General features: G+C 39.6%; 1 protein-coding gene across 3 annotated transcripts in view; it reads left to right on the top strand.

Moving 5' to 3' along the window:
• The window catches only part of NEK10 (NIMA related kinase 10), a 171,146-nt gene that overhangs the window by 42,983 nt on the left and 114,746 nt on the right, over nucleotides 1-13,417 (top strand). For all 3 annotated transcript variants that reach the window (XM_024107392.3, XM_042840319.2, XM_065583507.1), the window contains 10 exons: nucleotides 558-697; nucleotides 1,820-1,881; nucleotides 5,862-5,939; nucleotides 9,042-9,106; nucleotides 10,275-10,377; nucleotides 10,489-10,617; nucleotides 11,115-11,252; nucleotides 12,233-12,278; nucleotides 12,965-13,086; nucleotides 13,280-13,382. In XM_024107392.3, coding sequence (XP_023963160.1) covers nucleotides 558-697; nucleotides 1,820-1,881; nucleotides 5,862-5,939; nucleotides 9,042-9,106; nucleotides 10,275-10,377; nucleotides 10,489-10,617; nucleotides 11,115-11,252; nucleotides 12,233-12,278; nucleotides 12,965-13,086; nucleotides 13,280-13,382 — 986 coding nt within the window. The remainder of the gene's footprint in view (nucleotides 1-557; nucleotides 698-1,819; nucleotides 1,882-5,861; nucleotides 5,940-9,041; nucleotides 9,107-10,274; nucleotides 10,378-10,488; nucleotides 10,618-11,114; nucleotides 11,253-12,232; nucleotides 12,279-12,964; nucleotides 13,087-13,279; nucleotides 13,383-13,417) is intronic.

Genomic DNA, 13,417 nt, shown 5'->3' with positions numbered 1-13,417 from the left:
AAATATATAGTTAGTGTGCATACAATTTCCATGTTGATTAGGCAGGTAGAAAGGGACATCTATTTCATTATTTGGATTTATGAATTTTTTTATAGTATGTTAAATTTTCAATCTAGTGATAAGACCATGGGCCTAAATTTTCAACAGTGACTAATGATTTTGGATACCTGAGTTTTTGGATGCCCAACTTAAGCTATTTTCAATGGGCCTAATTTTCAGAAAATCCTCTAAAAATTAGGCCCCATTAAAATATTTGTAGTTGAGCACCCTAAATCAGTACTTGCTTTAGTAAATTTAGGTTACAGTTCAAACTCTTCCCCACAATGTCTTATTTGAAACTATAAAGGGGGCTAAACTGTTTACCCATTCACTGTGTGGTTTATATCTGATGCTTTTGATGTTAATTTGAAATGCATAAGTGCTTTTTACATTTTTCATTGTGGAATATATGTAGATATAGAGAATAGAGACAGAAATAGGAATCCAGGCAAATTTCAGAAATGACTAACAAAGATATTTATTAAATATTTATTTTACGCTGTGATTTGTTTTTCCAGAGATAGAAATCTAGTTTCTGATCGTTCTTCTATTGGGAGTTTATCTAGTGCAAATGCAGCAGGGAGACTCGAACAGCTTCATTTGTCAGAAGATTTAAGTCCTCAAGAAATACAAGAAAATACTTTCTCCCTTCAAGCAGGTATGTATATTGGGCCTGATCTTCCACAGCTTTACATTTTTTATAGTCATTTATACTTGGGCAAAGTGGGGTGCAATGTTATCAGATCAGAATGGTATCATTGTACATTCACTCTGCAGAGGAGGAGAATCAGGTCAGCTGTGAGGTTTTTGAGATGTGTAATATCAATGTATTTGTCATCACAAAATGAAGGAAGTAGTATTCAAGAGCTCAACTGGTGTTTCTGTTTTAAACTCCTGCTTTAACTCAAGGAAAATTTAAATTCAATTATTGAAGTTTTACTTCATATCCAACTTTAGTGTACTCATAAATAGCCTTGAAAGAATTAGATTTTATCAGTAAATGTTGGTAAACACAATTCCACCATACATACACAAACTGACAACACATCAATAATAATCAAAATTTACAGATAACCAAAGTAAGAAAAATGCTGCTTGAGAACTTATTAGAATTTGATTTAAGAATATATATGTTGTATATTTTGATGTCATGTTGACAATTTGTGTTTTAACTGTTATAAAGGTTTAACTTTTAAAATCTCAATGTCTACTGACATTAAATAATTGTCTGACTCCCCCCCACATTTGTGACCCTTCCCCCATGATTTCTTGCAGCTATGAAAATGTAAATAGCTAAAAACTGAAAAAATGCTTAAAATCTATAATTTTACATAACTGTGACAATTTAAATTGATAAAAATTTTAAAAATGCTTAAAATAAACAATAATAGCTGTCAAAATTATTAAATACAAATTAAGTTCTGCCAAGCCTACTCATAATGTGCTTATCCTGGGGATAATATATTAGAACTCGTTCAGACTTTCAGTTTCGCCTCTCAGGACCCAGTAGCGCTCAGGTGACATTGCTTAGTAGGTCTCAGTATCACGGTCCTCTCAAAGAAATAGCATGCACCTAACATCAGAGTCTGTCTGGGACATATTGCTGGTGTACTTTTTATGACTGCTTCCTTGATATTCCTAGTGTAAGTCAATGGGAGGTAGGCACCTAACTTGCTTAGGTACTTTTGTAAATCCTGTTAAGCACCTATCTGCATCTTTAGGCACCTAAGTACCTTTGTGAATCAGATCCTGAATATTTATATATGATTTTTCATTCTAGCTTGTTGTGCTGCAATTACTGAACTGGTGCTCAATGACACTAATGCTCACCAAGTAGTACAGGTAGGAAGACTTTATTCAGTTAAGGTAAGGTGTTTAAGTGTATCACTGGTATCACTTTCATATCTCTTATTTATTTACTTGTGTCTCCTTGTGCATTTTTACTGGTTGTTTATAACTCTCATAAACTCATAGACATTAAAGCCAGACTGGACCATCATGATCATCTAGTCTGACCTCTTGTACATCACAGGCCCCAGAATCTCACAGTAATAGGCCCATAACCTCTGGCATTGTCTTTCACCCCTAGGGCTCTTCTTCCATCCTGATCTGATCTCCCAGCCAGTCCTCCAAGCTCTCCTTCACTGGGGCTCTGACGTCCAGTCCCAAACACAGGCAAGGTTTCCCACCCCTACAGCAGCCTCCTAGTCACACTGGGCTTTATTCACTAAGCTTACTGGTCCTGCAGGAGCCTTTTCCTTTTTGGCCCAGAAGTGTCCACAGCACAGCTCCCTGGGCTTCCCCTTTTTAATGCAGCCACCTTCTACACTGTATAGGGAATTGCCTGAGTCTCTTCAGGTGAGGCTCATTCCATTACCAGGGTTGGCTTAGCCCCAGGCTCTCCAGCCCACAGGGCAAGCCACTTTGTTACATACACCTTTTGCAAATTCTTGATTTTGTCCAGGGGAATTATATGGAGGTGGGAATAAAGCATTTCCAGCTGTACATCCAGCTTAGAAGTCATCCTGGCCTGCAGTTGCTGGGGAAGACAGCCAAAGGCATGCAGCCACAATGTCCAGCTTATTGCCCTTATGAAGGGAGTACAGTACATGTAGGGTGACCATATTTCCCAAAGAGAAAATGGGACACCCCCAGCCGCTCACCTGAGGCACACCCTCCCCACGTGAGGCTGTTGCCTGGTCACTGGAAACCTGTGGGGGTCCCCTCAGGAGGTTGTTGCCAAGTCCCCCTGTGGGGGGCTGGCATCTCCACTGGTCCCCTCCATACTGCAACCCCTTTTTTGACAAAAATGGGCATTTGTCCTGTTTGCTCTTGCCAACTGATCAAGTCAGCAAAGGCAAACGGGACAAATCCCTCCTTTTGGGAAAAAAAAAGTCAGGACAGCCTGGACAGGGCTTAAAAAAGGGACTTTCCCGGACAAAACGGGACGTATGGTCACCCTAAATATATGGCCCCAGCAAGTGTGTGTTGCTGACTGCAGGATACATACTAGCGTGGACGTGTCCATAACTGGAAGGCTACACCTCCTTGGGAGATAATAATGCCTAGATGTTATATAGTGCTTTTCATCCATAGATCTCAAAGTGCTGGACAGGGTACACTGATGGGCATGCCACCCACTTAAATACTATGGGTCTGCTTCTGCTGAAGTCAAGTGCAAAACTCTCAGGAGCAGGATAATACCTTATGAAAGGACCCTACTCTGCTGCTAGTGTGGTTACCAGTATTGAACAAGGATGCAAAATGCCTATTTGTAGACATTTGGCTTATTAACTCTTATTAGTCACTATCCTATAATTAATTTTTAGGCAGAACTCATTAAAAACTGGCTGGGCAATATGGCCAATATTGCTATATTTTAGTGTATAAGTAGGATTGCTCAGATGAGAGTTTCTTTTGGTTAACAACTGTCAACTCATAAATCTATTTCCTTCTTTTTGACATATTCAGGGTAGAAAAAAATTGTCTTAGAATTGACTGACAAACATAAATTCTAAGGCTCATGAACACTCTGGCATTTCATCTCTGGACTTGGGTATTTTAACAAGTGACATCATTTTAATTGACTAGAATTTATGGTTCTAAAAATGGTTTTAATTAGTGGACTCTTGTATGGATCCCATGCACACCCCAAGATGCTAGATCTCAGTAATTAACGCCAAATAAAAAAATCATAGACATCTATTATATACTAAATTTTAAGTCAAGACCATGAATGATACATGTGTGAAACCATCAATACATTCACTTTAAACCCAGAGACGTACCTAAAGGGAGTAGATCAGGGGTTCTCAAACTTCATTGAATTGAAATCCCCTTCTGACAACAAAAATTATTACACAACCCCAGGATGGGGGACCAAAGCATGAGCCTGCCCAAGCCTCACCGCCCCAGATGTGGGGGCCAAAGCCTAAGGGCTTCATCCCAAAGCATGGGGCTTGTAACCTGAGCCCTGTCGCCCCACGCTGAAGCCAAAGCCTGAGCCCTGGGCGGTGGGCCTCAGGCTTCAGCTTCGGCCCCGGGTGGTGCAGCTTGGGCTTTGGGCCTGGGTGGTGTGCCTTAGGCTTCAGCTTCGGCCCCTGGCAGTGTACCTCGGGCTTCAGGCCCAGGCAGAAGGGCTCGGGCTTTGACTTTGGGCCCGGGCAGTGGGCCCGGGCAAAGGGGCTCAGGCTTCAGCTTTGGGCCTGGGTGGTGGGGCTTGGGCTTTGGGCCCAGGTGATGGGGTTTGGGCTTTGGCTTTGGGCCCAGGTGGAGGGGCTCGGGCTTGGGCTTTGGGCGGTGGGGCTTGGGCTTTGGGCCCAGGTAGTGGGGGTCGGGCTTTGGCTTTGGGCCCCGGGCGGTGGGACTTAGGCTTTGGGCCCGGGTGGTGGGCTCAGGATTCAGCTTCGGCCCCAGGAGGTGCGGCTCGGGCTTCAGGCCCAGGCAGAAGGGCTCGGGCTTCAACTTTGGGCCCAGGTGGTGGGGCTCAGGCTTTAGCTTCGGGCCCAGGCCCCAGCCAGTCTAACGCCAACCATTGCAAGCCCGTTAAAACGGGGTTGCAACCCACTTTGGGGTCCTGACCCACAATTTGAGAACCACTGGAGTTAAGGGAAGGAGAGTGCTTAGATAGAGCAGGCACAGGGTGTTGGAATACTTTCGGTGCCTACTGGGCAGTAGGAGGAATAGAAAAGAGTCTGAAAAAAATTAACTCCTTGTATAGCTTAAGCACTCAGAGGCAGATGAAGATTTATCGGGGCCCTGGGCACAAAATGGTTTTAGGCTTACCACAACCCCTTGCTATTGGCCCCACACCCTGCTCTTCCTCTCCCCCGCAAGTCCGGCCCTTGGCCAGGCTAGAAGCCAGAGCCAGGCCGTGGTAAGAGCCACGGCTGCCCACGGAACCCAGGCCTCTGTGATGAGCCCCGGACTCTCCACCTGCCCTGGGCGGTGTGCCCCGGGCAGCTGGAGGGTTTGGGGCTCCTCACAGCAACTGGGGCTCACGTGGTGGCTCTTACTATGGCCCGGCTCTGGCTTCTGGTGGGACCCCAGGGAAGAGGAGGAGTGAGGGTCAGGGCCGCAGGGGAAGAATAGGAGCAGGATATGGGGTCACAGTTCTGGCATTGGTGGCCCACCCACTTCTACCCAGGTTCCAGCGCTCCTGCAGTGGGCCCCAAAATTGGCCAGGGACCCTGAGTACAGGCTCTCTGGGCCCGTAAATTAATCTGCCACTGTAAACACTAGAATTATAGAAACCATATAGGTTTAGGGAACCATTTTTATCTGAGTCACACATGTTATCTTAAGTGGAATCCATTTTTTTGTTTTTATATTTAAGTCAGATTAAATGTTAAAAATAGTACATCTCTTTTTGTTGTTGTTTTTGTCTGATCTACGACATGATTTTCACAGAATCAGACCGGGGACATAGATATATTTCCAAAACTATCACATAGGGTTTTATTCCAGTTCAGGGCTTTTTTGGTGCATAAATCTCTGATCATGACATTCCAAAATGCACAGTGGATGATGGGAGCTCTAGTGGTGCAATCCCTTTGACTTCATTGCAGCTCAACATGGCTTCAGGGTCCATCTGCAAGGGTTCAAGTGCAGGATCAGTTTACAGTGAATGTAATGATGGTTTTGCTCTTATGAGCTTTTCACTGATCCTACCTTAAAACTTAGTGTATAATAGATGGCTAAGAACTTTTCAAATTTACATTAACTTCTGAATTGTTTACATGAAGTAACATTTAATTTTGTTTGCACTTTCTGTCCTAAAGCAGCACTAACATTGATGACTTTCCTTTATGTTTCTTTTCCAGGAAAATGGGGTATATACAATAGCGAAACTGATTTTACCAAACAAACAAAGGAATGCAGTAAAAGCTAATTTATTACAGGTAATTCTCTTTCACGTTGAAAGCTTTACACAGATTTTGGAAATTTATCTTATGATTTTTGGTATTTTAATATACAGTAGCAACTTTATTAACCATGAAACAAATGGCAGATGGCTATACCACAGGAAAGTAAAAGTTAAATCATGACCTTATGTGTTTTTATTCTGCTATAAAACACTTTATGCTTCTTGTATCCTATGTAACATTGAAGAAAGTGGATATTTAGGCTATGTCTACCCTGACAAGTGAAAGACAAAACTTTTGTCGTTCAGAGGTGTTAAAACCTCCATCCCTGAAAGACAAAAGTTTTGTCGATGATAAATGCCAGTGTGAACAGTGTTTTGTCAGCAGGAGCGCTCTCCTGCCGATAACACTACAGCCGCTCCTTGGGGGTGGAAGTTTTTTGTTGGCAGGAGAGCCGACAAACAGCGGCTACACTGCGTGCCTTTTAGTGGCACGGCTGTAGCGGCACAGCCATGTCACTAAAAGCTGCGTAGTGTAGACATAGCCTTAGATGTGATGAAATCCCACTTTCCAGACAGCCCAATGTACATTCTCCCTTTGTCAAGCCTATGTCTTTCACTGAAAGCCGATAAACGCTCGACACAATGCTACTGACTTCAGTTCTTTTGAGTGGGAGCACCTTGCTGTGATTATTAAATATAGTATAGCAAAACACAACATAAAGTAATGTAAATTAAAATGCAGGATGATCAATCTTTGTTTGCTAAAGATCAGATGGCTTCTGTGTTCGTTATGTAATTTTATGTAAATTCATTGGTTAGAGTCAACCCAGGTTGGTAGTGATCAATAGTTTTTAACTATCTGACTGCTATTCTGTGGCCTCTGAGAACTGAGTTTGGTGTCTTTCTGATTTCTAGTGAGTAGTTGTCCATGTCACTCAAATCTTAGTAGAGAGGGAAAGATGGCCGTTCTTATTGCCTTTTCCCACAGTAGTCCTTCCAGATCAGGCTTGAGACACACTGGAGAAGTGGTTTGGGGATCTTACACTGCTGATGTATGCTGCATATACTCTTTATGGATTAACAGATGAGACTGCAATCTCAAACGTTAACTAGTGCCTATCATCTGCACTAAAGTTTTTTTTAATAATACCTAAATTAATTTAAAACTTTTTGTAACATTATCCTTTGAAGGAAATTAAAGAGGGAGTAAATTTATATAATCTTTTTATGAAACTAATTTAATGCAGTTAGGCATCTGTTTAACAATAGCTTCAAATATATACATATTTTTAATTAGATTAATTTACCAAGTGTGTTGTTAACTCCAATTTAGTACTTCAGCATAAAGTTACAAGAGATCATATTTTACAATAGATCATGAGTGAATGTAGTATGGTTTAAATATAAAGTGACATCAGTTAATTTAGTAACAAGGGTTTTATTATGACAGTGCTGATATACTAAACAGAAATCCCACCACATCCAGGCAAATGATAAGAAATCTATCTTTAATCCAAACCATGTTTAACATCTCATGCTGCTTTTCTATAGTTCCTTTCCCATAATTATTGATTTCCAGGATATTTGTGAATTTTATTAATTTCATGGGCTTTTTCTTACAATTTGACCCAAGACCTTTGTCTTGTTAATCAGTCTCTTCATTCTTTCTACTTCTTTAGGAATCACAATTCATTACTTGGGGAGTAGTTATGATCTCACAATCATTCTTTACCCATTCATTCAGTATGTAAAGAATATGCTGCCTTAAATCTGAAGCTTTTTACAGACATTAAAGTGTTAAGCTCAGAATACTGCTGTGAGGAAGGAAAGTAGTAGTATTCTCATTTTACAGGTAGGAAATAAATGAATAGGGAGGTAACTGACTGTCACACAGGAAGGTCTGTGGTAGAGCTGTGAATGGAGGACAGATCTCTTGATTTTCAGTCCTGTGCTTCAGTCATATAACCCTGCTTCCTTCCTACATTAGGGTCTATGCACAGTCACTAAAAAGGAGAACCTTCAAAGTAATAACTATGGCTCCAATCCTGCAAGTTACTCCACACTGACAGACCCCTCTGACTGTGTGAGTCTCAGAAGAATATTGGAACTACAAGATGGATGTTTCTCCTGTGTTCAAAGGGCAATTATTTTAGATTAAGAAAAAACAGTGCTCTTTAAATAAGAGTGTTTGCTTGCAGTATTGGTGCTTCATGCCCTGCTTCCCTCAAAAATAGTGGTTAGCTTCTATCTCCTTCATTGTTTTGCAGTCATTACTCAGGCAAAACTCCTACCGTCTGAGTAAGGATGACTGGATTGGACCCATAATAGGGTTTTTAGTCACGAATGTAATCTAACAGTTTGAATATTATTTAGATCTATATTATTGTTTCCACTATTTCAGAGTCTTGGTAACTCATTTTCCTTTGACTTACACATTGCAGTCATCTTTGTTTAGTTAGCTAGTTTTTGCATTGGCTTAGATGGGGAGAACTCAAGTAGAGTTACCTAAAAATCTCTATATTAACTAAGAGACTCTAATTTCACCCATGCCTGTCATGATTTTTTTATGCTTATTTTCTCTAATAGTGATTATATAGAAACTGAACTATGTGCATCAATTTTGTAAACTAGATCAAGTGTATTCTTGTGGCTGATCTTCAGATTCTTGTAGACTTAGGGCTTTTTGTTTGTTTGTTTTTGTTTTTGTCTCCTGTTGACATTTTTAGGGCTCTACACTTCAGTTTCCAGAAAAAAGGGCCAAATTCTGCTCCCTGTTACGTAAGTGTAACCCCATTGGGCTGCACCGGAGTCATCAAGCAGAATGTGGCTCAAAAATTCAGCAGTGCAGAAATAAAATTATTCGGAATCTAGTGTAGCTATGCTGATCCATAGTTTTTTTTCAAGAGAGCCTGCCCACATTGGAAATACAGCATGCACTGACCAGATGGCTTGTGACTAAAGTATAGAGCTGTTTATTTTTGGTTTATTGAGGATGATTACTATGCTGATAGCCTGGCCTACTTAGTTACTTAAAAATTAAGGTTAAAAAAATATGTTTAGGGCCCTTGCTGTTTTATGAGCAGCGTTTTAATTTGTACATAATTTGTTATTAATTTAAACATTTCTTCCACCCCAGTGTTATGCTTTCAGAGCCTTGAGGTTTCTCTTCAGTATGGAAAGAAATAGACATCTCTTTAAAAGGTATGGTTTCTCAATTAATGTCATGCTCAGTTTTCAAATGTAGTAACTGATTTCCAGAGAACAAGAAAAAAACAAACAAACAAAATCTGAGCGTGCATATCCTCCACTCTTCTCTACAGCCGCAAATGGCTGGCTGTGCCTGCAATTGAACCATTGCAGTACTGCTGTATAAGGCAGGATTTAGAGAGTTAGTGGAGGGGGCCTGCATCGTAGGAACTCTACAGAACCCAGCCCTATAGAGGCTGCTCTTGTGTTTCCAGATAGCAAGCTTTGGAGCAAGCTGGAGGTGGAGTGAAATTAGGACTGTTGGATCTGCCACTGTGTAGGTCCATCAGCCTTTTCCCAGAAGATTAGCGTAGTTGCATGAGAAGCAACATGGAACCTCAGAACTACAGTACCAGATATGGAGCAGTTGGGGAGGAGTGGATTCTTTCTTTACCCATCCCTTTTGAGAACTGATCCTACATCAAGCCTGTTTACGTGGGCTGGGTGCTGGGAAATATAACTGAGCCATTTCCTCATCCTTTGCTTTGCAATTCCTTTACTTCCTGATTTCCATTCCTGCCATTCCTCACCCTCCCTATAGCTCCTGTTGAAAAAAAGAAACAAAAAAACACTAACCAAACGTGTAACTAACAAGGCTTTGCCAATTCTTCACTATTTTATTGGCTTGTGTGTTGAAAATCCATTTCCTACCCTTTGTCTGTTTTGTGTCTTTTTGATTGTAAATCTGGGATAAGGATTATAGCCCCAATCCTGCACATAAACAGGTATTAGTCATATCATTTAATGCTCTACTGGAAGTTGCTGAGATAATACAGCGATGGGGCAATATGAGAACCTGTACAGAATTGCATAGATACACCATTGCATCCACATGGAGCTCCATTGACTTCAGTGAATCTCCACCTTTGTCTGGAGTAGGATCTATGTTTATGCAGTATCCCGCAAAATGATGTCCTAATCTCAGCTGGGACCTTTGGAAGTTCCTTGTAGTCCCAGATGGTGGCTATTTGAGATTAGGAACATTTGAATGGCTGGTCAAAAATAATAATTATTTAGAAGGTTATAAAATAAGGAGTAGCAATACATTAGTTAAAAAAGTCTTCACGGTGTGTAATCTGTTATGAACACTCTCTAAATTTATAAAAATGTTAAACATTTTTAGACTCTTCCCGACTGATTTGTTTGAGATCTTCATTGATATTGGACATTATGTTCGTAATATCAGTGCTTATGAAGAGCTGGTATCAAAGCTAAATTCATTACTGGTAAGCACAACATTTCTAATTTTTTCATAAGGTTAATAAATAACTATTCTTTTCAGATTGCTGCACATATAAATCATCAAAATTACATTTTTAAATTTTTTTTATAATTAGGAGGATGAACTGAAGCAAATTGCTGAAAATATTGAAAGCATTAATCAAAATAAAGCACCATCAAAATACATAAGCAATTATGCGATTTTAGATCATCTTGGCAGTGGAGCTTTTGGAAGTGTTTATAAGGTAAACTTGCTTTTTGATATTAACTAACAATTTTCTGTTGACATTTCTGTGGTATTTTCCACCACTTTTTAGGTTTATTGTGAATCTGTTTGACACCATTTGTAGAAAAATGGCCAATATGTTTCTCAGAACAACAGTGATCTTTATTATTACTCTTTTTCTTTGTACTACTTTTCACAGACAGCAGTTCTGTCTGCTAGAAAGTGTGACAAATCTGTGTAATCTGCAGGGATTCACACCACTGTTTCTGCAAAGCCCCACACAGAGCATCTATGAAGTTATTTAAAACATCTAAGCAAACCCTGCAGGACACTGCTAACTGCATCATTGGTCTCCAACACTTTTTAAGCTGATATCACACTAACTACAGAAAGAATAATGACTTTAGAATTTGAGAGAGAGATTTAGACTCAGTTAACTCACCACATATATATGATTAATGTCCTTTTTGACACAATCCTTTTTTGTTAATTTTTTACACATTTCCCCCCCTGTAGGTTAGAAAACATAGTGGCCAAAATCTACTAGCAATGAAAGAAGTCAATTTACATAATCCAGCATTTGGAAAGGACAAAAAAGACAGAGACAGCAGTGTAAAGAACATTGTCTCTGAATTAACAATCATCAAAGAACAGGTAAGTGTCATAAACCCTTCACTAGGGGACATTTTCTAAAAATTTCTCACCATCACTAACAGCAGCTCAAGTGTGTTTTGGGGAGCCCTAGTGTATATAGGCTGCCAGCTGCTGCTGGTGTTTTTGGTCTGATCAACACCATGTAAAAAATGCCAGTGGCCCATCTACATGACTCCAAACATTACAAACAATTCAGTATTAGCTGCAGTGTAAACAAACCCTTATTGTTATTTGGAAATTCTGAGCTTGTTAACTGATGTATTCAACAATTTAAAAGAATTCCTTTAATAAAGCATAATCTGTTAGCAACAGCCCAATGAAAAGTTGGCCAGTGTTTCTATTCCATATTAAGTTTTCTTGGCTTTGAAATTGTCAGATTTTATTCAGAAAAAGTCACTGTTGTGACTTACAAGTTCTCCTCTTCAACCTAAATGTGATTTTTAAATTAAAAACAATATTGAATGCAAATCAGATTTAGGGTTGTCTGTTGAAGCAAAGGGGACTTTGTGCAGGCTTAATGACTTTGCCCCAGTATTTCTTTGCTCCATTCCTTCCACTGTTAGGGGCTAAGTCAGAATCATCTTGTTTGTTCTCCGAACTTCCTGGTTTTGCTGGGGAAGGAGAGTAATCTTCAACACCCCTTTTTGTAATATACCTTCCCTCCAAGTCTGAAACTGGGAGAAAGGTGAACAATGTCAACTCCTAGAGTGACTGTGATTAGGGAGTCCTTATGCCATCTGGGCAAATGGGGAGAGGAAATCCTGTCTGATATGCCCCCATAAGGCAAAGCACATTTATCAGATAGAATTAGTTACAACCCTCTGAAATCCAGAAATTTTTTGGAATACAAATTTCGGAAACTTTTATAATATTTGTCTTAAAACTATTGCTATTCCGTTCATTTTATAGATTGATGTTATCAAAATTGTGCCCTCAATCTAACATTAATTCCAACTGTCTAATTTTTGTTCTTATTGTAGCTTTATCATCCCAATGTTGTACGATATTACAGAACCTTCCTGGAAAGTGAGTAAAAACTTAGTGACCAAAAACCATGTTGTTTGTCTTGAAGAAATAATAGCATAATAAAAGTACTTAGTAGTTCCAGGAAAGATCCTATCCAACTTGAACAGTAGGAGTTAATTTTCTCTTAAGAATAGCACTACAGCTCAGACAGATTTAGACCTAAGTGTTGGTTTAAAAATTGGCTATAGCAGCCTGTAAATAACAATAGCTATTATTTACATTGATTTACGTTGCAGTAGCACCCGTAATGTGCTAGGCTCTGTCCAAACATATAAGACACACCCTGCTCTAAAGAATTTACAGTCTGAAAAACAAAATTGAGATGCTGAGGATGGGAAAGAGATCATAATACAGGGTGGTGACTGATACATGAATTATTCATTCCATTTCTCCCCCCAGTCCCTTTTTGTATGCATGAACTATAGGCAGCTGTCCTCCCTGGCTGTTGTTATTAGCTATCTAATTTCTTGTAGGTGTTGCAGCAGATGTGACTCTGAAGAACGAATTTGAATGACAAGAACAAGAGTAGTCATTAAAATATATTTGCACATACAAATAATTTAAGCAGAGTAATAAAATAACAATCATATATGTACATTTTGACCAAGATCATGTTTTCTGTGGATATGCTGGATATATGAATGTAATATTCTTTTGGGATTGCCATTTCCTTTTGTTGTGCATAGATGACAGGCTCTACATAGTAATGGAGCTCATAGAAGGGGCACCGCTGGGAGAACACTTTAATTCTTTGAAGGAAAGGCAACAACAGTTTACAGAAGATAGAATATGGAATATATTTATACAAGTAAGGACATGCATTTTAATTTGTGACCTTTCTTTATAAAATGTGTAGAGCCGTTTGTATATGTTGGACTAATAAATTTATAAAATAATACTTGTAGTGCCGAAGCACTCATGTCATAAAATGTTAACATAATTTTATGTGATTTTTATTTGGGTTGCAGTTAAAATTCTTTATATGTCTTTTTGTTTTGAAGCTGTGTCTAGCTCTCCGTTACTTGCACAAGGAGAAGAGGATTGTCCATAGAGACATCACTCCAAACAATATCATGCTGGGGGATAAAGACAAAGTAACAGTTAGTAAGTGGAATTTCTGTGGCCACAGTGGGTTTCAG

The sequence above is a fragment of the Chrysemys picta genome, chromosome 2 (genome assembly GCF_011386835.1).
Source record: "Chrysemys picta bellii isolate R12L10 chromosome 2, ASM1138683v2, whole genome shotgun sequence".
NCBI classification, from domain to species: domain Eukaryota; kingdom Metazoa; phylum Chordata; order Testudines; family Emydidae; genus Chrysemys; species Chrysemys picta.
This window is presented reverse-complemented; position numbering and strand designations above follow the sequence as displayed.